We start from the raw sequence: 26,209 nt of genomic DNA, 5'->3' as shown, positions 1-26,209 counted from the left end.
GATGTCACTGACCCCACGGAGGTGGACCCACCTGGCAGCGAAGTGGAGCCCATGGAGGTGGATCCACCTCTGGAGGACGACCTGATGGAAGTGGATCCATCTCCATTGGGGCGCACAGGACATCATTCTGTCGCTGCCAGGCTGACCAGGAAGAGGTTGTGCCCCAAATTTCATTGCAGGGGCACCAGGATCCATCCACCTCCCATGAGACAGCCGCCTCGATGCCGACGCTGATCCTCCCATCCTATATGTTAGCCCTTACCTGGGAGGGCCCCAGCTCACGGCCACACTGCGGGCTCACATGGAGCCTCCACTTTGCAGCTGTTCTTCTCACAGCCAAGGCTCCTATGAGCCATCCCTTCCTGTCCCTCTCCCTTATCCCTCTCAATTCCTCTCACCTCTTCTTCACTAAGTCCTGAGGAAGAGAGCAGGGCAGGTACTGCCATCCTCAGAGCTACTGTGCTGGGACAGTGGGACAAGTCTGGCAGAGGGACCTCAAACACTGCAGGGGGCAAAGAGATCCTATCCTGTAAGTTTACCCTTAGCTGGGAGAGGCCAACTCAGGGCTATCCTGTTGGCTCACTGAGAGCCTCCATTTCCTGATCATCCCTCACTCGGACAGCCAAGGCTACAATGAGCCCATCCTCCCACACCCCTGCCCCGGGCAGGAGGAGAAGTCAAAGAAGGGACAGAGGCAGCTGCTCCCGTGGAGAACCACACTTCAGTTCAGAGAGGAACAAGTGCTGTACTGCAGCAAGAAGGCCCAGTCCAGATGCTTCATTATGACTTTCCTTTCAAGACTAGATTATCAACAGTTTAAAACAACAATACAAAATAACATAAAAGTCAAAAAGGTGAAACAAAATAAACACATCTTATTTTTTAAAAAGTAACACAGTCATTGTCTCTCTGCCTTAGGAGCCTCAGAGTTTGCACTTAGGCTCCCACATCCCCTCCCTGTCCCCCCCCCCAAAGGAATGTACCCCACAGCAGGACACACTGCCCTCATTTCCAGCCCGAGGAGCAGCCATCACACTGCACACAGCACTGAGGCTGTCCCCTTGCCCTGCCTCAGCACCCTCTGTTATGCGGTGGGGATGTCTCATACACCTCACCAAGAACATAGGAAAGAGCCCATTTTTACTCCTGAACAACAGAATCATACATACAGACTCCCTAATAGTGAACATCAGAAGATCCTTGACAATTTACGACTGTCACTTAGAAACTAGAAGACAAAATATACTTCTACTTACTTTATAAAAAATAAGAAAATAAAAATCAAGCTTAGTTGTCAGTCTAGAATCCAGTGTTGCCAAGAAAATAATTTGTAATAAAATGTATTTTCCATACGCCTGCAGCTTCGTTAATAAGAAATGGTCTGAGTTGAAGACTTTCAAGGAAGAACTATACATTTGTTTCCATGCTGAACCTCACTTTGTTCATACTTTCTGAGCAGAAAATGTTCCTTTTCATATATTCCTTGTCTGTTCTACATACTCCCTCCCCCTCCCATTTACTCTTTCACTGTCCCACAGATCTTTTACAGCTATTAGCGACAGTATGTGCACTTTAAAGACAAAACACTACTCAGAACCTATGTTGATCACTATGATAGTTCCACATGACCTTCCAGTGAAAAGAAGCTTTCAACCAGTTTGATTCAGAACAGGCATCAAATTCCAACAGCATCTATCCTCCATGTCAAAGGCACATGGAGGAAAGCCATTCCCCAGCCACAGCGCCTATCAGCTCGCAATGGAAGAGGAATGCAGAGCCTCTAGAGGGAGATGAGCCAATGCAGGCACAGTTAGTGTGTTTACAAAACACACTCAAAGGAGAACAGAAAAGGGAAGAAGTCATGCATTTTTATCCCCCAACATCTACTGTCTAAAAGATCTGTTTCAGGAAATGGCTCCAGACAGCACAAAGCTGCACAGTGAAATCCTGCCCATTTTCTGGGCCCATGTAACAACTGCTTTATTTACCATCATTCCCAGACCTCAGTGGGTTTTAAAAGCCTCCTCCCTCCTATCAGAGGATTGAAACATCAGAAATTCATGTCAAAAATGCGTAAGTACAACAATTTTTATATATTTAAAATCAGAGCTATTGTCTGAAAAGAAACATTACAGCCTTTTTACCTTTCATGAGTCCAATGGGTTTTTTTCGGTCAAAAATAACATAATAAAGCTGTGAAGCACCCACATTTTACAGAAAGCACTAATCAGATTAAAGACTTAGGAAGACAGCCTTCCGCTCAGAAGAACATCAGGGAATAGAAGGTGATTGTTCCTGTACTCTAGGATGCGTATACATTAGTGAGGTACTTTCAAAAAAGACAAAACCCATGATTTCATATGCGTGTGCTACAGTACAATTCTCATTATATTTGGATATTATTACTAGTATATCCATCTAAATCAGTTGCAGATAGTGTATCATTAAGAATATGGCAAGTACTTGAAGTCATCAAACACTGCTAACAGGGCACAGAATTAAAATAAACATCCCCTCTTTTATCTGTACAATTCAAGTCAGAATATTCAGTAAGTAGTACTAAGCAGATGAGGGAAGCAAGTATGTTCTCTTACAAAGCCAGGTGCTTTTAGATAGCTCTCAAATACCTTATTTCTGGAACTGCGCTCGTTAGTGCATCCAAAGAAAACTTAGGTCCAACCTTCCTTTCATGACTCTTCCCACGGCCCCAAGTTTCAGGCAGATAAATTTCTCCTTATTCTAATAAACTTGTTGAACTGAAAGCAGGACAGTCCCTCACCTATAAAACAGTGAAGTGCCACAGAGCTGACAGAAGCCACTGATCAACGACAAGCCACAAAGAGAATGCACAATGTGATGTGCCACCCTGCAATTATGTTAGCTACCTCCTAAACACCCTAATCTGGTTATCAGCGGATAAGGGCAGAAATGCATTAGCCTCTCCAAGAAACAAGAAATCCTGAGGAATGGTTCTTGACTAGCTGATGAACAAACATAGACCTACATTCACACAAGCATGTGAAATGCCTTTAAATCAAGACAGTGAATGCTTTCCCACTGGCACACATTCAGTGCAGTGGAAGTAACAGTTCAATAGCTCGCTAGTCCACAAACAGAATTATTTTCTTCCTCTATGTGCTTCAAACAAAAGACCGGAGAGCTTGAGACCGTTAACAGGGGTAAATGGAAAACTTGGCTCTTCCCTTTAATCTTCACTTGGGAAATCAGATTAAGATTCAACATGTACACGTTATGTTTTATTTACATTCCTGCCCGTGCTCCAGAAATAGTGAAAGAATGCCAAACAGTTACAATAAGCCACTGTCTTGCATTTCAGACAAAAATGTTCAACTACCACCACTGTACAACAGTCTGAAACACACCCCGTGTACCTTTAAGGAATATCCAGGCTGATCAAAGGAATAAACTAAGCAAAACAAATCACAAGTTCTGTATTGCTGAGAACAATGGCGTATCTTCACAGACGGTAAGTTAAACATACTGGCCACAGCAGAGAGCCGTTTTGACAAGAAAATAAATTTCTTAAAGGTCACAGAATCGCTACCCTTAAACAGAACATTTCTGGTGCATCGCAGGGCATACGGGATGATTGTGAAACAGAAAATCGTGGCCAAAACAGCATTTATGTGGAGAAAAAGTAATAAAAGCTTCCTTACTATAGTTACCAAGGTTTTGTTTTCCTCACAGTTTTATAGCACAATGCCAAAGGACTGAATTCTTTGTAAATGCGGTAAGCAATAGTTTCAAGAGAAACCAGCAGCTACATAATCATCCTACACACTCTTAATTGTATCTGGCATTACTGCTCAGAGCTCCCACACAGAACATCAGCTGACTGCCTGAACAGTACTTTGTTCTAAGTGCCTTTGTCAATAACGAATTTAATTATACAGAGAAAAGCTCCACAATTACCCTCACTTTATAAACCTCGACCATTACAGAACCACAAAAATCCTATGGCTCCGTCTAGGGAATACAGTTATTTCTTAACATGCTACAACTTGCACCCTTCATCTGCGCCTTACCACGAGCCGTGTTTATACCACACGGAGCTGCACTGCTTGATGGGAAACAAGCACTGAAACAGCCCTAGAACAAAAATCACAAGGGCTCACTGTGTGCTCAGTTCCACAATGATGGTGACTTCCCCAGCAGCCTGCGGATGCTGGCCAACAGCCCGAGTGCTGGGAACTGCTCTGCCTTGCTCCTGCAGCTCCCGTCCCCCCGTTCTGCCTCGCAGCTTTGCACGCCCAAAGAACCCAGCGATGACACGCATCCGTGGCTTTGTCCGGGCTCTCACTGCTGCTGTCTCAGCAAACTCAGATGAAAGACTCACCTTTATACAGAATCTTCATAGGCCCGGTTTCCTCAATGCTACGCACACTGTACTCAGTAAACACAAAGCCCTCCTATCTTCCCCAACTTGCTCGAAGTCAAACGACAACTTCTCAACTTCCTCTGAAAACGAAGCCGCACGTACGGGAAGCCGTCACACCAGGAGGTGGCACGGAGGCAGGATACGAATCCGTTTTCTATCCAAACAGCGACCGTAGGGCCCACGCCGCTTTACTGACCTACTTTCCCCCGGTTTGTGTAACGCGGCGCAACGCCGCGAAGACAACGCGACCCCATGCCGTTAATGTCTCGCAGCGCGCGTGGAGCCGAGCAGCGACCCGCAGCCTGAGCGCGGCACAACCTCCGCGCACGGGGCTAACCATATCGGGCCGAGCTCGGGCTGCCGCACGCGGGGCTCAACGCGGGTAAGCCTCGCCGCGAGCGCTGGAAGGGGAGCGGCGCCGAAGGCTCGCCTGGCTCTTCGCGCGCCCGTCGCCACTCACCGTCCCCGATCGCCATCATAGCGCGGAGCGGCCGCGGGCGGTGAGCGCCGGGCCGCGCAGTCCCCGCTCCCCGCCGCCGCAGCCGCCGGTGGCGCCCGGCTTCAAAATAGCAGTCCCGCCAGCGCGCGGCCCCGGCCCCGGCCCCGGCCCCGTCCCACCGGGGACTTTTACTGCGCTCCGCCCCCGCTCCGCCCCGCCGTCACGTGCCCGCGCCCTGCCCTGCCCTGCCCGCCAGCCCCGGGCCGAAAGGAGCGCTGGAACCTGCGCTGCGCGCCGCCCAGCTGCGGGAAATAGCCGCTTCACGGCGGCGTCCCGCAGCCGTCGGGAAAGCCCGACGGAACCTCAGCTCCCGCTCGCGACGGCACCGTGTGCTTTCACTAGCGCTTCCTCCCAGTATTTCCTCTTGTCTGAGGAGTGGGGAGCGCCTCACCGAGCTGCTCGCTTCCAGCGTCACAGGGACGCACACGGACATTTCGAGGTACCTGGTCGGCACGCTTCCATACGTCAGGATACACATACCGCACAGGGCAGCGGGTGAAACGCATCAGCGTGCGAATGCATTCTGAACTGGCGTATGAGCAAGCAGGACGCAGACGGGCCCCAAACCCTGCAGAATTACTGTAGCACCTATCGCCTGCCTCAGCATTTCCCACGCTATACATTCACACCACGCGCGGCTGGCGAGCGCTGCCAGGGTGCGATCTCACCGTCTCCACAAAAACCCTCTTTCCAAAAAGACCACAAAGGGATATTGGGAAGTGAGAGAAACTCAAAACGTGGCCAAACGAATACACATTTCTGCTGCAGACGTTTACTGTTCGCTATCAGAGAACATACAGCTTTGACTGAGTCTTTGCAATCCGTAACATCACTCCCCCACAACTGTGATACTAAAATCAGAGCATCCTACTGATTGCATGCTATGTTTATACAGGTAGCACTCCGAGGCATGTCATTTAATGGGAAAACTGCATGGGCTGAACAGAGATGTACAGTTAATATTCAGCTTGGACCATTCTGCTGAATGAAGCAAAATATAGAGCTCAGTGTTATTATTTTCCATACTTTTGACTCCCTGTCTGCAAGCGTACGCTGCTCTCCAGTACAGAGGTCTGTTTAAATTCTCTTAGAGAAAACAGTATTTACAAATCTCAGCCGGCAGAGACAAGTGCTTCCTCAGCTTTGAGACTGGCTGCCAGTTCTGTTTCCATAGAAATGCACATTCATGTGCTGAAAAACGGGGAGGTGCTTTCAAGAGCCTCCTCCAGTTTGCAGGGACGCAACACATTTCTACTGAAGCAAAATGGCAACACAAGCACTGTACATGAAGATTTGGCGTAACAGACAAACACACCCAGATACAATTTAATAATGTGCTGCATTACTGTGAATGTAAACAGAAGCCAAGGTTCTCAGCAGCTAATTCATTCACATAATTCATGGCAAAGAAAAGATGCCTGGTTTGCCACAGCTGATTGCAAGGGATGATGCTGCAATCAAGGCAGGGGGAGAGGGAATGAAAGGTCAGCTGGAGAGGCAAATTATTGGTATGATATTTAATCTTATAATGACTCATCAAGCAGCAGCATAAGACTCGTGCCCAGTCTGCTCATTAACCACAGGGCCTTCCACGCTTCTCATTTGCTGACTTGTGAAGCTACACCCTGCCCCAGTTATTCATGCAGCACTCGTTTCAATGCACTCTGCACATCTCTCGCCCTTTGCTAGAATCCATCAGTCTCTACAGACAACTCATTCCCACCCCCCTTCACTGTGCTATCAAGGATTAGATTCAATGGAGGATGACAGTGCAGGACTGAAGGGACTGCTCACACCAGGGCCATTATCACAGTCAAACGGATAACAACACGTGAAACCCACCAGTGTGCATGAGAACACAGGAGGAGAACCTTTTCCTCTCATCCCTCCCTGTGTTTCTCCCACACATGCTGAAGAACACCACTACAGCGTTTCTAAAACCTGTCACGTGTTTAATCGTGTTAGTAGGAGCATATTTTCCTTTATTGTTTGAATTATTAAAAATACTATGGAAAACATTCTTGTATTCAGCTTGTTTAAAGCTGGAGTTTTTTACATTATGGCTTTTTTTTTTGCATATGCAGAATGAAGTGACTGAACAACTGTCAGAAGTATTATTTGAAGAAAGGAACCTAAGTCACATCCCTGTATTCTCAGAAACTAGGTCAACGTGACAAAGATTTACCAGCACAGCAGTGCCACTTACAACTACGTAAAAGATGGCACCTCTGACAGTTGTTTTTAACAAGCCTTTCCCTATCCAGCACACACTTTGGAGAGAACTCCCATCAGTTACAGCTAACTTCTTTGAGAAAGCTACTCAGTACAGACAGCAAAAAGCCATTCCTTTTGCTGTTTGTTTGTTTTTTAAATGAAAAGCGTTCACTATGGACTGCACCATTCTATTCTACTGAAGTCTAACATTTTTTGGCCTTGGCTCCTCTCCCCTTGGATACACAACCCCACTCCCCATTGCTGTCTTTGAACCCTACTCCAAAGTATCAGTCTTTAAAAGCACTGAAATATCCTCTGTACTGTAGCACATGAATTTAGACATTAACAGCTGGCCTTTATCCAGAGATGCTTGATAAATCTCCTAAAAGAAAAATTGGTAACAAAGCTACAGGAATTCAACACTAACTTTAAATCTTCACATGGAAGCAGTAAATACAAACTGTCCTTCAGAGAATAAAGAAAGAGAAGGTTGAGATAAACCACTAACAATAGAAGAGTTTATTTTCTGTAACATTAAAACAGCATCCGCTTAGATGGATTCAACAGATAAACTACATTCAAGATCCTGAAACAAAGGTATGAGAGGGAATCCATCTCTGGGACTAAACAGACAGACTCATAGCAGCTTCTGCACATAATTTGCCACCTATAAGCCCAAAAGGATTTACAGCACTGTAGATCAGCACACTAATACCTGCACTGTACAGATGAGTTAAAATGGCTTGAAACAAAGAAACTCCATCTACTCTTGCAAGATACAGACCAAAAGCTCCTTGGTGCAATGTAAACTATTCCAGCAATAAATACGTTGTTTCTTTATGCCCACATGATCTAAATTATTTCACTATATTTATATTGTAACTTTCTCATATCTTGAGACCTGCCAACAGAAAAATACAACTAAAATGTATCTTTGAACCACCCAAACCTATGCGGTGGTATGAACTTGAAATGCAAAAATATAACTGTTTTTCCTATAGGAGTCAATCTACAATCAAAGACAATATTTATGTAAAAAGTTCTTCTCCAAAATTAATATATTGTCTCATCATTTTTATATTAATCCTTACAAATATATTTTCTTATTTTCAAGTGCCCAAGAATAGCAGTGTTTTACTTCAAAAACCAGAATGCAGCACAAGTTCTGTAGTCTCAAAAAGGTTTAAAAATGCATTTCTGCAAACCTACCACCTCTTCAGTTTTCACAGTAACGAGAGAAAGGTGAGAGTGTTTAAAATGAAGAAGTACATTTGCATACATTATCAAATCACATATGCATTCCTCAAGATATTTCTACCATCAAACTGTTACATTTTAGGTCTAACAAAACCTCATTCCCAGTCAGAATAGTTTAACAAGAAGTATCTGAATATCCTCCTCTATGAACCAAGATCTGCCAACTGTTTGCAGAAGACGGACAATGAAGCTTTCAAACCCATCAAATTAAAGCCACTGCCACAACACCTCCCTTGTTGTACTGTTATGTAACTATTGTTTGGTTGGTTGGTTGTTTGTTTTTATGTATAGTTTTAAGTAAGGAAGAATGATGGTTTCTCTCTTTCATCCTATAAAATACTGTTTCAGGAATGCAGCAGGAAGCAACAGGGATTCATTGCATAACAGGTTTTGTTTTCATGAAATACACCAAAGAGAGCTTAAAGTTAGTCCACTAAAGGAGAATTTTAAGATAAGTTACATCGTCAACATTTAAGTGTCTCTGAATGCTTCAATCCCCTACTTCTTCAACTTAGAACTCACTCGAATTATTATTCAGCATTTTAACTGAGGAGAATCCACAACCATAATCCAATTTTTTCTTTCAGAACACTGTAAGATAAAGGTCTGTTTCTTTTTTTTTTCCATGCACAAATACACTGCAGCATTCTCATAACCTCTACTGCGTGCACACACAACTTGTTCAAGATTTACTGCAGGTTTCCATAGGGTTTCAAAACCTTTTCCAGTTGCTTTTTCAGGACTGCAGTCAGAATACACTTTCAGTAATGTAAGTTTGTTTCCCTACACACAAATGTCTGTTTTTCTCGGTACACTTGCATATGTTTCTTGTCAGCCATCTCAAACTGTTAATACTAGCATTCAAATATTTATCTTGTATTAATCTATAGCTGATGATTAACATGTGTTTTTTGTACTCACCACTGATGTTACTTAAAATCATATTTCCAGAGTCTTTCACTTCATCAAATTTTGTAAAGATTGTCTGCAACCTGTAAAGAAATATATAAATATCTAAGCTTATGTTTACATACTGGAAATCTTCCAAGTTACTGGTAAAAACATGAATTAGTTTACCAGCATATATAAAGCAGTCAGACAAGGGATTGTGAGTTCTAGAAACCATTTCCAAAGGACCCCCCTTCTTAAGTTAGATAACTGTCTTCAAACAAATGCACATAAAGCTACATCAAGTCCAAATAAAACTGACCATCACACATGATGAAAAAATTGACAATTCTGAAGCACAGGTTTAGTAATATTATCCAGTGGCTTCAGAAAGACAGTGACAATACGCTATTTATACACAATCCCATAAGGCAACAATTTGAACTACAGAATGCTTACGTGCAGTAATAGGCAGTGGTTGATACTTTGTTTGCTCTGTAACAACTACTACTCGCTCGGGAACCCAGCGAGAGCAGGCAGTCCCGTAGGCTGTTCTCGCGAGAGGTTAACGAAGCGTTAACGAGCATAGGCGTTAACGAGGCATAGGCGTTGCCGCGTTGCCAGGGTTTCAGCGCCTTCGCCCTCACCCCTCAGCTGAATAGGGCTGAAGGGGTATATCCCTGAAGGGCTCAGGGAGGGCAGCGAAGTATCACATTACAATTCATATCTATATATACATTATTATAAACTATTATTTATTTATTTATTTACTTTCGATTTTTCATTTCTTTGTTTTTATTTTTTTTGTGCCATGGTCTCTACAAGACAGAGGGCTTGCCTTAAGAAGGCTGTGGCGACCCAGACAGAAGGTCTGCCTAGAAGTGTGGCTACACAGGTCTCTGGTTGCAAGGAGTGCCAGAGCCTGCTACTACTAGATGAGGGTGCTAAGCAGTTCTCCTGTGCAAGGTGTGAGCAGGTGGAAGATCTGCTTAGCATGGTGGTTGAATTGAAAGAGGAGGTTGAGAGACTGAGGGCCATCAGGGACTGTGAGCGGGAGATTGACTGGTGGAGTAACTCCGTAGAGTGCCAGAGAGAAAGGCACCGGGGAGATCCCCCGCAGTTGGTGGTGGACTCCCTGACCTGTCCCCATAGGGCAGAAGGGGGATATCTGAGGGATAGGGAGGGCTGGCAGAGAGTCCCTGCTCGGTACCGTGGGCGATCTCCCCCTCTGCCTCCCCAGTGTCCCCAGATACCCCTAAGCAATAGATTTGCAGCATTGGAAGTTGAAGAGGTGATAAGGGGTGAAGTGCAGGAAGATTCCCGCAGGAGGTCACCAATGGCAAGGCAGTCACCTCCGTGCATTGAGACTGCTGCTACTAAGAAAGAAAGGAAGGTGATTGTAGTGGGTGGCTCCCTTCTAAAGGGAACTGAGGGCCCCATTTGCAGACCAGACCCAAACCGCAGGGAAGCGTGCTGTCTCCCTGGGGCTCGGATCAGGGACATTACTAGAAGACTCCCGGACTTGATATGCCCCACCGACTACTACCCATTACTCGTAGTTCAGGCAGACTGCAATAAAATATCTCAGAGAAGTCTGCGAACTATGAAAAGAGATGTCAGGGGATTAGGGCGATTAGTTCAAGGGGTGGGAGCACAAGTGGTGTTTGCTTCCATACCTTCTGAGGCGGTGAAGGACACAGAATGGGCTAGGAAAACACAGGTGATGAATAACTGGCTGAGAGGTTGGTGTAGAGACAGACACTTTGGGTTTTTTGACCACGGGGCAGTTTACTCGGCTCCTGGCCTGTTATCTGTTGATGGGACGCACGTATCCCAAAGGGGGAAACGAATCCTAGCACAGGAGCTAGCTGGACTCACTGAGAGAGCTTTAAACTAGCTGTGACAGGGGAAGGGGATAAAACAGGGCTCACCAGTAAAGAGCCTAAGGAGGCTGTGCTGGAGAAAGGGGTGAGGCAGATATCTCAGCTGAAATGCATCTATACCAATGCACGCAGCATGGGCAATAAACAAGAAGAGCTTGAAGCCATTGTGAGGCAGGCTAACTATGACCTTGTGGAAAAAGGAAACATGAAACATGTAAAGAAACCATGTTTCTTTAAAGAAACATGGTGGGACCTCTTCCATGACTGGAATACTGGGATTGATGGCTACAAGCTCTTCAGAAGGGATAGACAGGGAAGAAAGGGTGGTGGCATAGCTCTCTATATCAGAGAGTGTTTTGATGTTGAAGAGCTTGTGGTTGGAAATGACAAAGTAGAGTGTCTATGGATAAGGATCAGGGGGATAGTCTTTAGGAGTGACATCGTGGTGGGGGTCTGTTATAGACCACCTAGTCAGGATGAAGAAATAGACGAGGTGTTCTATAAACAACTCGTAGATGTTGCACGATGGCCAGCACTCGTTCTCATGGGGGACTTCAACTTCCCTGATATATGCTGGAAATATAATACTGCGCAGAGGAAGCAGTCCTTGAGATTTTTAGAATGTGTGGATGATTGCTTCCTGACACAGCTGGTGCAAGAGCCTACCAGGGGAGATGCCTTGCTAGACCTACTTTTCACTAACAGGGAAGGACTAGTAGGGGATGTGAAGGTTGGAGAGTGTCTTGGCCAGAGTGACCATGAAATGGTGGAGTTTGCTATTCTGGGTGACGTCAAGAGGGTGACTAGCAAAACTATTACCTTGGACTTCCAGAGGGCAGACTTTGACCTGTTCAGGATGCTTGTTGCAAGGGTCCCTTGGGACTTGCTCCTGAGGGGTAAAGGGGTCCAGGAAGCCTGGATGCTCCTCAAGATGGAAATCTTAAAGGCACAGGAGCAGGCTGTCCCGGAGTCCCATAAGTCAAGCCGGAGGAGAAAAAGACCAGTGTGGATGAACCGGGATCTTTTGTTGAGACTCGGAGAGAAAAAGAGAGTCTATGTCCTCTGGAAGATGGGTCAGGCTACTTGGGGTGACTACAGAGAACTGGCCAAGATCTGCAGGCAGAAAATTAGAAATGCTAAAGCCCAGCTTGAACTTAGACTGGCTACTGCTGTAAAGGAACAGGAAACCCTTTTACAAATATATTAACAGCGGGAGAAAAACTAAGGAAAATTTCCCTCCTTTACTCAACAAGGCAGGGAATGTAACCACAGATGATAAGGAAAAGGCTGAGGTTCTCAATGCCTTCTTCACATCTGTCTTTAATAGACAGAACAGTTGTCCACACGGTACTTGCCCTGACCTGGAAGTCCAGGACGGGGCGCATAATGCACCCCCTGTGATCCAAGCAGAGACGGTCAGAGATCTTCTCCTCCATCTGAACTGCCACAAGTCCATGGGGCCAGATGGGATCCACCCAAGGGTGCTGAGGGAGCTGGCAGAGGTGATTGCTGAGCCACTTTCTGCCATCTATCAGAATTCCTGGTTATCTGGAGAGGTCCCACAAGATTGAAGGCTTGCCGATGTGACTCCCATCTACAAGAAAGGCCGTAAGGAAGACCCGGGGAACTGCAGGCCTGTCAGCCTGACCTCAGTATCAGGGAAAGTTATGGAACAGATGATCTTGAGGGAAATCACACGACACGTCCATGGCAATAAAGTGATCAGACCCAGCCAGCACGGGTTCACCAGGGGCAGGTCGTGCTTGTCCAACCTCATCTCCTTCTATGACTGGGTGACCAGACAGGTAGATGAGGGAAAGGCTGTTGATGTAGTCTACCTAGACTTCAGCAAGGCCTTTGACACGGTCTCCCACAGTATTCTCCTAAGGAAACTGGCAGCCCGTGGTGTGGACAGGTTCACTCTTCTCTGGGTGGAGAACTGGCTGGAGGGCCGTGCCCAGAGGGTAGTAGTTAATGGAGTTAAGTCCAGCTGGCGTCCCGTTACGAGTGGTGTCCCCCAAGGGTCAGTTTTGGGGCCCATCTTATTTAATATCTTTATTGATGACCTAGATGAGGGAATTGAGTGTACCCTCAGTAAGTTTGCAGATGACACCAAGTTGGGAGGATGTGTCAAACTGCCTGAGGGTAGGGAGGCCCTTCAGAGGGATTTGGATAGGCTGAACAGCTGGGCTGAGCTCAATGGGATGAAGTTCAATAAGACCAAGTGCTGGGTCCTGCACTTTGGCCACAATAACCCCATGCAATGCTATAGGCTTGGGGCAGAATGGCTTGAAGAATGTAGAGAGGAAAAGGACCTGGGGGTGTTGGTTGATGCTCGGCTCACGGCAGTGTGCCCAGGCGGCCAAGAAGGCCAACAGCATCCTGGCCTGTATTAGAAATAGTGTAGCCAGCAGGAGCAGGGAGGTGATCATCCCCCTGTACTCAGCTCTGGTGCGGCCGCACCTCGAGTACTGTGCTCAGTTTTGGGCCCCTCACTACAAGAAGGACATTGAGGCCCTGGAGCGTGTTCAGAGAAGGGCAACAAAACTGGTGAGGGGTCTGGAGCACAAGTCTTATGAGGAGCGGCTGAGGGAGCTGGGATTGTTTAGTCTGGAGAAGAGGAGGCTCAGAGGAGACCTTATTGCACTCTACCACTTCCTGAAGGGGGGTTGTGGTGAGGAGGGGGTGGGCCTCTTCTCCCTGATAAATAATGACAGGATGAGAGGGAATGGCCACAAGTTGCGCCGGGAAAGATTTAGATTAGACCTGAGGAAACATTTTTTCTCTGAAAGAGTGGTCAGGCACTGGAATGGCCTGCCTAGGGAGGTGGTTGAGGCACCATCCCTAGCGCTGTTCAAGAAGTGTTTAGATGAGGTGCTAAAGGATTTGATTGAGTAGTTGGGTAGGGATAGTGATAGGAGGATGGTTGGACTAGATGATCTTGTAGGTCCTTTCCAACCTTATGAACCTATGAACCTACTAATTTTCTCATAAATCCGGTTTATTGTGAAAATATTTTTGAAGTGGTTTGTGCTTCCACTGAAAGAACAAATTCTTTTTTCTAGACCTAAGAAACACTGAAAACTTACGTACCACTGATTCAAAAGCTAACAGTGGAAAACACACTGCAATTGTTTAGCTGCATGTTAAACAATCAAAAAAAAAAAAATCACATTTCCAGTCTGCTCCCACAAGTCAGAAAATGCTATTCAAGCAATAAAGTTGGCCAAATCTGAACAGCCAGTTCTCATCACTTCTGCAGAAAATGCACTAAAAGCAGAAGTAGTATCATAGTATGGTACGTATGGATGTAAGGACATTTTAGATACAAAATTAGCAGGACTGAATACTGACCTCAAACACATTTATCAACAGGATCATTCAACACAGGTCATACAACAGTTGGCAATTCTCAAAGTGGGTATAGTTCAGTTACACTACCTCATACTTTCAAATATTTTAGTAGCCTTGAAGCATTACTTTTACTTGCCAAATACTGAAAAGCATTTGCTAGACACCACACAATTAGCTGAGAATTCCAGAGAAAGGCCTACCTTACTTCAAACAAGAACAAACTAATAAAAACACTACGTCCAAAAGGCTGAAGCTGTTATCCTGAAAGAAGTTGAATATGACAGAAAGTAACAGATTTCCTTTAGAAGTCCATCTTGATTCTTAAACCTGGTTAGGCTGATGGTGTGCTTTTGGCACATGTGCACATTTTTTGGAGAATTCAAAACAAAACATTGTTTCCTGCTTTTTTGAACTTAGTTATCAAAACATGCTTTTCTGAGCATTTTAAACAGTATTAAACAGTAGAGAAAAATGAAATGTTTCCTAATAAATACATTATGGTCATATGTATGTTGCCTCTCACTCTGGGCAAAATATCTGATAAAGCAGTAACTATGAGTATTCAGGAATAACTTGTCAGCACTCAATGCTCTGCAGTGCTACAGGCTGGAAAGCAACACAGTACTGCCAGCTGTAAAAGCTTAAAAGCACGTATTTCTGACTTCAGACAGACATACTCTTGTAGTGTGGACACAGGTTAAGCTGATATACATTTCTCCTTACTTCTTCCTTCAGAAAAAGAAGTATCCACATGTGGAAACACAGATGGACCTTATCTACAGTGTGAACTAGACAGACATGTAGAATGCACATATCACACAAAATGCAGTATTCGTAAATGCATCCTCTAAAATACATGGCATTTCAAGATATGAAGCTGCAGCCTTAGACATGAGAATGCTCTGAACAAATAAATGTACTATTTACATTTATGTTTCTCAAGTAATGGTAGAAAAAGTTGTCAAATAACTTCCTGAAAGATCTTGAAAGGCTGTAAACACTCAACCAAGCAAGGGCTATCTTCCAAATCCATGTGTATTCCATCTATTCATGGAAGATCAGCTACATTATTTCAATCTCTAACAAATTCCACTTGGTCCAAATGGAACAAAAACGGTTCCATATTCTTGGCTCAAAAACCAAGAAGTGCAATATCCACTCTCAGTATTCACAAACATATTAACACCAATACTTAACAGGCTCAGTAACAAAGACAATCAAACTCTTTCGCAGGAACTGTAACTAAAGGGGAAATACAACATCCATATCTCCATACACCGACTCCATACTGATTTTTCCAAGAAAAGAAATGTACTTCAGGTCTAAATGAAGATATTTTTCTGAGATTTTCGTGTTGAAAAACAATACATGAAAAGAGGGATTCACCGGTTTTATTTGCAAATTAATCTCAGTGACAATAAAAATGCACCAAACAAAAACACACTAGTAGCGAGTAGAGTTGAACTACAGTGGTACAACTCCATCTTCTTTATTAGCCATCTAAACCCTAATTGGGACCAGTATCCTTCTCTAGACAGTCTACTATTTTCTGCAAGTGAAAATCTACCAGATACAGATTATAAAACCTATTTAAGCTACTATTAGTGAATTACTACATACAACTGCTTTTACATAGACACAAAACATATTTACTATTTTCATATTTAAATAATTTGAGTGATTTCTCTAAACAATGCTCGATGAACTATCCTGTCTTCCTTCCAGCTGACATGAGCTCTTATTCTCAGCTTTAAGGCAGAGCACGCTCAAGCAGCAACACACAGACCTCTAATGTGCAATCTGTTATGCAAACTAAGCAAGCCTACATTCTCTTAAATCACATGTTTACCAAATATTGAAGTAATGGTGCTAATATTTATGCTAGCAATTTAAATACTCTGTCATACAGTGAAAGAGCTGCAATACCGTTCCTTAAGGCTGAACAACTGAAAGCAGCTGTGTCTGAACTACAGATTATCCATAATACTTAAAATCCTTAAAACCTACCCAGACACACAAATATGAACATAAATTTCCCTCAGAATAAGGTAAGATGGTACCGTAAATCAAGCTGTTTCACAGATCATAGCTCCTGGATACCCATACGAAAAGTTTCACTCATCAAAGTGAAGGGAGAATTTCTGGCAGACAGTGAGGAAAAAAACCTCTTAAACTGGGTCTGCAGTTGAGGGAGCAACAGTCTGAGACAGAGCTAATCTGTCTATCCTGAGCTTTATCAACTGCCTTGTTGCTGTGTCAAGTACAAAGAGACAGCAGGAATTCTGCTGTCCTTTCTATGCTCAGGATGGAGACTAGCAGCATCATGTTCAACTCAAGTAAACTGCAACCCCTCACTTCCTCACTGAAGACTGCTTGGGAAGACACAACACTGAGCCTCAGCTCATGTATTTTATGCTAACATTGACTGTCAGGTGCAAAACCACTGAAATTCAGTGGCAAGAACCAGTTTGATACACACCACGTCCAGCTTTGCTTGTTTATGTAAATGAAAATGACACAACTACACTTGCCTTCAGATCAAGGGGAATTTTGTACTCAGGTGATTCTGGCAGTAGGAATCAGCAGTTTGGTCCCTACTGTAAGTTAAGTTCAAAGCTGTTGATTAGCCTGGAGAGATAAAGATCCTACGGTGTTTAATCCTATTTGGATCCCAAAATTTACTTAGTTTATATCACTTGGAAACGTGAACAGGATGAGTGCTGAACCTAGACTTACAGTCAGACCCAACATTCATAGCACAGACAAAAGCTGCTGTTACCTACATTCTTTTGTTTGCATTCTCTATTCCAAAGAATGTCTAAGACTCTGTTGTAAAGTGAGAAGGATTTTCTCTGATAAAACTATCTGCTATGGAACTGAATTTTTGCAACTGTAGTTAACAATACAGCTTAAACTTCTTTGGTAACCATATAATCACTTCATACCCCTGAACTGTAACAATCATTAAATAGATGAGAATGCATACCATTTCCCATTCCTATAGGCAGGATAAGCTTTTGTCCAAAGAGGCTGAGGTCTGCCTAGCATGTGAAACAATAAATTTAACACCATTCTCCTATGATAGTATTTCAATGCCTTATAAACCATTAAAAACTGAGAGTAACAATTTGTAGAGGGGTCTCATGATCCACAGAATCCATTCTGATATTCTGACTAAGCCCAGGTAGCAGATACAATCAGCTCTCTCAAAATAAAGAAAAATGATTAAGGCTCAGAGTGCAGTGTTATGCCAGTTTGTACAGGATTAAGATTTTTTTAAGTGCCAATGATTTTAATAACAAATTTGAAAGATTTTACTGTATAAACAGTAAAATACGCTTTCAAGATCTGTCTGGTTTTCACAACAAAACAAATGCTTAACTCCGTGGCAACTAAACAATGGCTACTTTTATTTCACAGAAACTAACCCACACAGAACGCAGACCAGCCCTTAAAGTCCTGAATTACTCAGAAAGCAACTGATGAAGTAAGCATTTTCAAAATGTTATCTCATCTTTTGCAAGAAATATCCAGTGATGGCACATGTACCAGACCAACTGACACTCCATTAGAGCAGTCCCTTCTCAGGGACTACCAGAATCGGGAAGTAGCTGCCTTTCAAAGTAACCACCTCTTACGTAACTGTGGCCCACAAGCAAACCTCTGTTGTGGAAAGGGTTCTTCTGATGTAATTAGCAAAAGCAAGGGAGCACATTTGTGACTATAACAATCTTCAATTAAGTAAAGACTTGTTGCAGGATCTGCCATACTTTCATCCTACTCGGATGCATGTAAGGCATACTTCTCTCTCACACACACACAGTGCATGGAAAGGATTGAGTTCTTCAGTTGTGACTCTCTACATCCAAGTTAAATGCAAACTCTAGAATATGATGAATATATTCAAGTATTGAAGTATTTTTCAACTATTTCCTTCTGTCCAGTGCATTTCTCAGTGAGAAAATCTCTCTCTCTCTCTCTCTCTCTCTCTATATATATATATATATATATATATATGTGTGGACGCATAATTTTGATTACTATTTTTTTAAAAACTATTTTACAGCTCTTGCCTTCTCCTAAAATCAGGGAATTTTAACTGTTGAATGTTATGCTGCTCTTGGTTATAAACCCACATGCCTCTTCCAAGCAGAAAAGACTGTAAAAGGAATATCAGAAACATTAATAAACATTACAACATATTGGGTCAATTTTATGTTCGGATTAAAAAATAAATAAAAAGTAACACAGAACAGCTCAGCATTACAAAATCAAAAGCACTACAAGCTCACCTGGCAGGAGGAATTCCTCTTTTTGTAAGATCTAGTCGTACTTTCTCCCCCACATGTCTATAAACCTCCACAATGGCTAGTATGGCAGCATCTCTCACCTGTGAATGCCAAGTTCAGATCATTATTTCATTTCAGGGTTACAGAAAGCAAAACAACATTTTGCTGACAACTCACTAATCTTCCACAGCTGCACACCAACTCATTTCATGGAACAGTTGAAACAGTGAGGATAGAAGGAAAAGGAAACACAACTGTTATTTCAAGATGGTATTTGTTCCAAGTTCCAATAGTATCTCCAGACAGTAAATGAAAAATCCTAGAAATAACAGCTCTGGCGGGAATTTCTGGGAATGACATAAAAACAGTATCTGTGGAAAAAAATGTGCTTTATTTAGGACCTTATCATACCAGGCAGCACTTCCAAAAGTTAGGCACTGCACTCAGTCTTGACACCTCATCACCTTGGCTTTGGACCACTTTCTACATGCAGCAAAAGACCTTCTAGAAAACTAGGTAACTGACAGCCTGCAAGAGTGGGGCAAAGCAAACAGCATTTCCTGAACTTCCTTCGTAAGGAATTATGTGGACTCACATAAGCACAAGAAAAGGAGTAAGAATATCTAGGGTAAAGGGAAAGAACAATAACAGCAAGAGATGAAGTGCTTTTTTACAAAAATGTAAAGCATAATCATCATGACAAAAACTGTCAATAACATGTGTCATTATTCTCTATAAAGAATTTCTGGAATACTTGAGTATTGTTCCTCATAGCAGTTTGCACTAAAACCAGAACAGCTCTATTAAGATATAAACTACATCTTCACTAACGGGCTACAAACAAGACAAACTCTTGACAGCTTTTCTTCAGAAGAGAGAAATGCTACGGTATGTATAAGAGACAATGACTTTGATGCATCAATACAGTAAGCATAAAAACAAGTTTTTATTTGCTGATCTCCTGCCAATGCTGCCTTCTTCTTTACTGTATTCTTAGTATTCCCTCATAAGACAGCTGTAGAAAAGTCAAGAGACAATTTAACCATTTCCATTAGAAGGTTTTCTTAAGTCCAACAGATGTCATCATTATGAACTACATCTTGATTTTCACTGCAGATGTTTTTACCTATGTTAGGTTGTTTGTTTTAACTACAGCACTGTAGAAAATAATCATATACTGCAAAGCAAGCTTAGCTTAAGTGCCTATATTTATTATGCATTCATTCTTCTCTCCAAATACGGCTGCTGAAGCACCAGGAATAATGAGACACTTACCTGACTATTTGAGTCACCAAGTGCTGTGCACAGATGTGGTACTAACTTGCTGAGACTTAATGGCTGGGCACCGTAACTGAAGAAAAAGAAGGAAAAAAAAGGTTTATTTTTAGCAGAAAAACAAAAAGTGGATCTTTAGCTTAGCACTGATAAAATACAATATCAATCAAGGTCCATCTTTCTCTTACAACTAGTACCATGTTTAATTTTGAAAGAAAATATATACCTTCAGTCTTTCTTTTGGAAAGCTTACTGGTCAAGTTGTTTAGATTTTTTCTCATTTATTATTTTAACTGAATCAGACTTCCTGAAGTATTAGTTTCAGACAAGAAAGGACATTCAGAAAAAGGATAGAATCCTTATGTCTCCATAGAAACAAAAAGCTTACATGTTTAAGGTTGCAATAAGACACAAACACACTCCTTCTCGGGATCGGTAATTCTTGTGTTTAAAACCAACAGCAAGGCGTTCCCAAATGTACTATAAAACAGAAATAATTGTCTTCAATTACCAGGAGCACAATACAATGTAATTCTATCCATTTTCTATAACTACATTCAAAACATTTACAAAAAATAAAGCAAGACAGGTCCACTGGAAAAGGAAAGACACTTTGCAGATAAAATTAAGTTATGAAATGTGCAATAACAAACACAATACACATTAATCTTTAGCCAAAAACAATTTCTAGAAATGTTCTTCAGAAATCTAGCTATGTATTCGTATTACTTGAGAAACAGCTTTAGAAAATATACAGAATCGTTACAGCTGATAAACATAAAACAAACATTAACATTTCCAACTACAGACTCAAGGAGAAGTTGCTGTATCCTTTCAGCTTCATATTGTCTTCCAGCCAAGATTTCCTCTCATCCAGTTTAGCTTGTGCTTAAACCATACTCCTGCTGTCCACTTCTCTCCTACTTCTGCTTCAGATTTACTTCTCAATTTTTCAGTTATTTCTTGCTTATTCATTCTACTTTCTTAGCTTCCATTTTTGTTCTGCTTTCACTTCTCCTTTTGTGCTGGTGTTGCTTTCCATAGTACAATTCTCCGGCTCTCTAAGCCCTCGGTTACCTTCCTGCCCGCTAGTTTCACTGTTCAGCTCATCATTTTACCTCTCCATCTGCCTGTCAATCTCCAGCTGCATAGAGTGTAAAGAGTGCAAACGCAAAGCTTACGAGACGTGGGATTCCCAGTGGTACCTCAGAGCGGATGCACAGCCCCAAAGTGCAACTCCCCCAGCTGCAGTGCTGCCATTACAGCCGGCAGGGCGCGAGCATCCGCGGCAGCGTCGCCTAGCAATGGCTGCACTCTGCCAGCAGCACATCTCGTGTGCAGGCACCACCCTCCCTCCTGCCCCTGGAGGGCTGCAACTGCGATGTACAGGGACTGCATAACATCTCCTAGATACCAGTGACTGTGTTTGGCTTTGCAGAAAGAATACAAACAGCTCTCGGTCAACAAAACAGGGAATACTGCATCGTCTGCATTGATGAGGAAGCACGCTTCACAGCAGATGTAAAATGCTCCAGCTAGAGTCTACTCGATGGCTCGGATCCATCTCGTGGTTTCTTGTTCGTGCATCTCACAGTTCACCACATCTTGAAAAAAAGCCCCTTGACAATCAGAATATAGCCTGCCAAAGCTGCACAGCTTAACAGTAAAGAACAGGATTTTATGGAAGAAAACATCCCTCCAATTAGCCCACTGTACAGGATGAATCTCAAAGAAAGGAAATCTCCCTGCTAGGTGTGCAGAAATACAGCAGCAGAGGGAACTGTACAAAGAAAGAAAGCAGACTGAAAACAAATCCAGTTTTTTGCTATTAAACCTACTGAGAGTACTGAATCCTTCTAAACAAGAGAAATTCAAATGGCTTCTAAGAAATTTCCACTCTACTGACTTGCTAGCAGTAATTTGTGCCAAACTCTCTTTACCTTATTCATGCGTTTATACTGTCTGTATTCTGATTTTGATGCTATCCTGCACACAAACAGCCATGTCAAGCTCTTAAAAGCTAAACAATAAACAACACAACACAAAAAAAAGCCAAACATTTAAAATGAGAAAAAGGAACTGACAATGGGACAAGTTAAGTACTACTCAAGAACACATCAAAATAAACCAGAGGATACCATTAGGAAGAAACTTACAAATATTATCCCAAAAAAAGGTTTCCACCCAGCTCCTCCAAAGGGATGTTTCTCTGCAGCAAATGGAGCCTAAAACTCTGTAGGAGGCACAGGAAAGACTCCTCTGTTTTGGTCCTTGCTATGATGATGACAGATGCTTTTTGTTCAAGTATTTAATGATACGTAAGCCACCCTGGGAGCTGACACCTGGGGTTTCCCCCACCTTAGTTACCAGAAGAGCCATGCCTCCTCTCACACATGCTGTTCCTTGCACTCCACAAATCTCATATTCTTTCCTACACTGAGGGCAAGCTTCAAAGGAAAGCTTTCTACCATCTTAGTGTACAGCCTAAAAACAAACAGACTCTTCAGAAATGGAAAGATGGACCATTACCCGTGACTCGTTCACTAGCAGGGCCCACACAAAATATGCACAACCACTCTTTCTTAGTGATTGTTAAAGGAGAAGTGTCTCCAAGATGCTCTGCATCTATCCAAATGCTGTCACTGTAGAGTCAGGTGTACCCCTCAGTCTGTAAGAGGCACTTCAGAGCATCTTGGACACAGAAACACGTCGCTTGTGAGCTACTAAGCACTTATGCATTAAGTGCTGTAAGATCACTTGGCAATGAATATGAACAAAAATACAATGAGTGGATAAAGGCTAGGCTTCATAGATGACACTGTGACACTCTGATACCTAAATCCTACTCAAAACTGTAAACTTCTGCAGTTGCTTAATATTGCTTGCAATATTTTTGTACCAGCACACAAACAAAGTAATCATAAACAGTTTTCTCACTGCAGATGAAGTCTGAAAAATCACATTCCCTGTGCACTAACATTCAAATTTTTATCTACAAATAAAGCCAGGAATTAGCAAGCAGAAATTTTGGTTCACAAGAAATAAGACACTACCCATTAACTTCTGCATTTAAACTCGGAAACAGATCTTTTTAAGAAATTAAGAACACAAATATCTATTTCTCCTGGCCCTCAGAGTTTCAAATAATGTCACTCCTCCATCAATTATGTCCTGTTAAACAATCATACTTGTCAGAATCACAGAGTAGGTATACCAGACTTAGCACTTGGAAGCCATACAGTGCTAACAGCTGTAGAAAGGTTTGCTGAACTCAAACTTCAACATATGACAAGGCAGAAGGAAACATCCCCACCTCAGTTCATCAAAGGTTCACACAACGTCTGTCAAACACGAAGAGAGCTAGATGTTCTAAGATAGAATGCACCATCTGAACTGTTAGACTACTCCTACTTGTTCAGGCACAAAGTAAATCTTAAACTCTGAGCTAAATAAACTTACTTACTCCCGTGATGCAAACTTAGACTCAGGAGGTTGTTCCCAGCATTTAATTAACTAAATCCTGCCACATGACATGAAAACATCTGCTCAGAATTTAGTTACGATATGCAAAAACTGCAGAATTGTGCTGTGCCAGGTATTTATCTCCAGATGAACAAACCATTACTGTTAACCCATTAAGAATATCTTTAACATTTACTTCATTAACAGTCGCTATAACATTATGATACATTCAAAGTCAAGCTCGTGCTAAAGTACTATGCCCAATGGAGACCTCCATCTGAATCTATATAAAATGAAACCGTACCATGGGCGGTGCTGCCTCGTCCATCAACTTCAGTATGAGATTCTGTGCTTGCTCTCGAACTTGATCTTTGGCATCTCCCATACGATCTATCAAAGGCAGGAGAACTACAGGAGGGAAAAAAAGAAAAAAAATGAAACACCCAGTGAAGATTTTCAAATACTAACGGGTATTTTCTCAAACAGATTTAAGATATACTTCATTCAAAAATAAAAGCTGACTGTAAATTGGCCAAAGTATTTTCAATTCTGAAATGTATTTCTCAATACGTTAGAGAAACTAACAACAAATGCGTTGAACTGCAATTGAAGAACACGGACTGAAAAGAAATAAAGCTCCCCGTCTTAAGAACTGTATGAATGATTTCCATTTAACCTTCAGAAAGTAGGCCCTGAACTTCTGAATGTCTGGCTTGTCTGAAGAATAGTAAGATTCAGGGAATGGAGAGGGGGAGAAAAAAGAATAAGATACTGTCAAATGATCAGGATTTTGCTATTTAATTATGAAAATGCAAAATGTTTTAAATCCTCCTATTCACACAGCTTACCTTGTGGTAACTCGGTCTTATCTCAGTAGAAGTTGTTTTACAACAGTGTCCTCAAATAGTATTTAACTAAAATTACGTCAGACCTGACAGATTTCGCATCCTACAATCAGAACTCACTCAAAACAGAAGAACTTGATTTGCTTGTCCACACAGAGCAGTTAATAAACATGTCTGACAAACAAATTAATGCAGTATGATCATTAGCTGAGTTACAGAACGAATGCTTAGCTGAGCATTACGCAGGATGCCCTGCTGTACCAGCTTCCTGCCCTCCACGTGGAGCCCACACACACGCTCAGATTCTTCCCCTGCTGCTCTCAGTACCACTTCTTCAAAGCAAGCAGCAACAACACTGAGTGCTCTGCTTCTGCTCAGGCCTTACAAATGAGGTGAAATTGGCAGGGATGTTACCTCCCACTTAGCTCCCTGGGGACAGAGCTTTTAGAGGCACTATCAGTACCTGAAACACGACCTGGGAGAATGAGTGTCATAGGCTAACGGTAACATTTACCTCTTAACAGCTCAACCTCATGCATTAGCTTTTGTTTCTGATCTGATTCACAGGTTTCTAAGAGCTGGAAGCAGCAGGAAGGTAATCCTAGCTGGAGCTCTTACTCAATATAGATCATGACACTCGGCCTGTAATTCTCCTCCAAATCAGTATTCCAGTTAAGCAGGGACCAAGTTAGCAATTACTGTGCCATTTATTTCAAACTTTTAACACCAGCCTAATATTTTCCACAAGTCTTTTGAAGACTCCCATATTCCAACATCAGCTCACAAAATTATTCATAAAATCCACCTTTGCTGAGTTTGGTGTCGCATTTATGAACACTAGAGACCATTTTACAGCTGCTGCTAGATCCCTCTCTCAGCAATTGCTTTTCTCCTCTCCAAAGATACAACTCTTATCATCCTACTTTTTGAAAGGGAGATACAGAAGAGTTCTAACAGAATTTGATGTTATAATAACTAAACAGCAGTGTTCCCAGCAAAAAAAGGGAACAAAATCATTAACTCTGAATGACTCTTCAGTCCTCTGCTCCTACATAATAGAGTTAAAACTCACAGCTGTCTCTGTAGATTGATTACTATTGCACAAATACATTGCCGAGATTTGAATTTTTCTCCAACTGTATCTGAACACTTCTTAATTGTTCTAATCTGAACACTTAATTTGACTGGCCCTGAACACTGTACTGACACCTCTAGCTCTTGTTATCCAGCTTTTGCATTTTTCATCTATTTTCTCGTCTGAATAAGTCAGTATAGCTACCTTCATTCTACACTTTCTACACTGGCTTCCCCCCACATCACATTTTGTGAACACCGAAGAAACACCCTGAACATCAGAAGTCAGTTCTGGGAGTACACAGCTGATCCCTCTTGAACTCCCTGTATACTTATTGGTTACCTTTTTCCTTCCAACAGTACTTCTCATGACTTTTTGCAGCGCCTCTCAGTTCATAAGTTCATAAGTTCATAAGTTCATAAGGTTGGAAAGGACCTATAAGATCATCTAGTCCAACCATCTTCCTATCACTATCTCTACCCAACTACTAAATTAAGTCCTTTAGCACCTCATCTAAACGCTTCTTGAACAGCGCTAGGGATGGTGCCTCAACCACCTCCCTAGGCAGGCCATTCCAGTGCCTGACCACTCTTTCAGAAAAGAAATGCTTCCTCAGGTCTAATCTAAATCTTCCCTGGCGCAACTTGTGGCCATTCCCTCTCGTCCTGTCATTACTTATCAGGGAGAAGAGGCCTACCCCCTCCTCACCACAACCCCCCTTCAGGAAGTGGTAGAGTGCAATAAGGTCTCCTCTGAGCCTCCTCTTCTC

At 42.6% G+C, this 26,209-nt stretch overlaps 1 protein-coding gene across 4 annotated transcripts in view; it reads right to left on the bottom strand.

The window, feature by feature from the left end:
• The window catches only part of CLASP2 (cytoplasmic linker associated protein 2), a 131,225-nt gene that overhangs the window by 89,150 nt on the left and 15,866 nt on the right, over nt 1-26,209 (bottom strand). For all 4 annotated transcript variants that reach the window (XM_065753389.1, XM_065753391.1, XM_065753390.1 and 1 more), the window contains exons 3-7: nt 23,825-23,928; nt 20,447-20,538; nt 20,059-20,134; nt 18,787-18,884; nt 9,291-9,361 (exon numbers count right to left, since the gene is read on the bottom strand). In XM_065753389.1, the coding sequence (XP_065609461.1) occupies nt 9,291-9,361; nt 18,787-18,884; nt 20,059-20,134; nt 20,447-20,538; nt 23,825-23,928 (441 nt within the window). The remainder of the gene's footprint in view (nt 1-9,290; nt 9,362-18,786; nt 18,885-20,058; nt 20,135-20,446; nt 20,539-23,824; nt 23,929-26,209) is intronic.

Source organism: Cyrtonyx montezumae, unplaced genomic scaffold (assembly GCF_038088225.1).
Source record: "Cyrtonyx montezumae isolate F1298 unplaced genomic scaffold, pur_monq_1.0 scaffold_8, whole genome shotgun sequence".
In the NCBI taxonomy this organism is placed as follows: domain Eukaryota; kingdom Metazoa; phylum Chordata; class Aves; order Galliformes; family Odontophoridae; genus Cyrtonyx; species Cyrtonyx montezumae.
The sequence above is the reverse complement of the archived record's forward strand: the minus strand, read 5'-3'. Positions and strand labels throughout refer to the sequence as shown.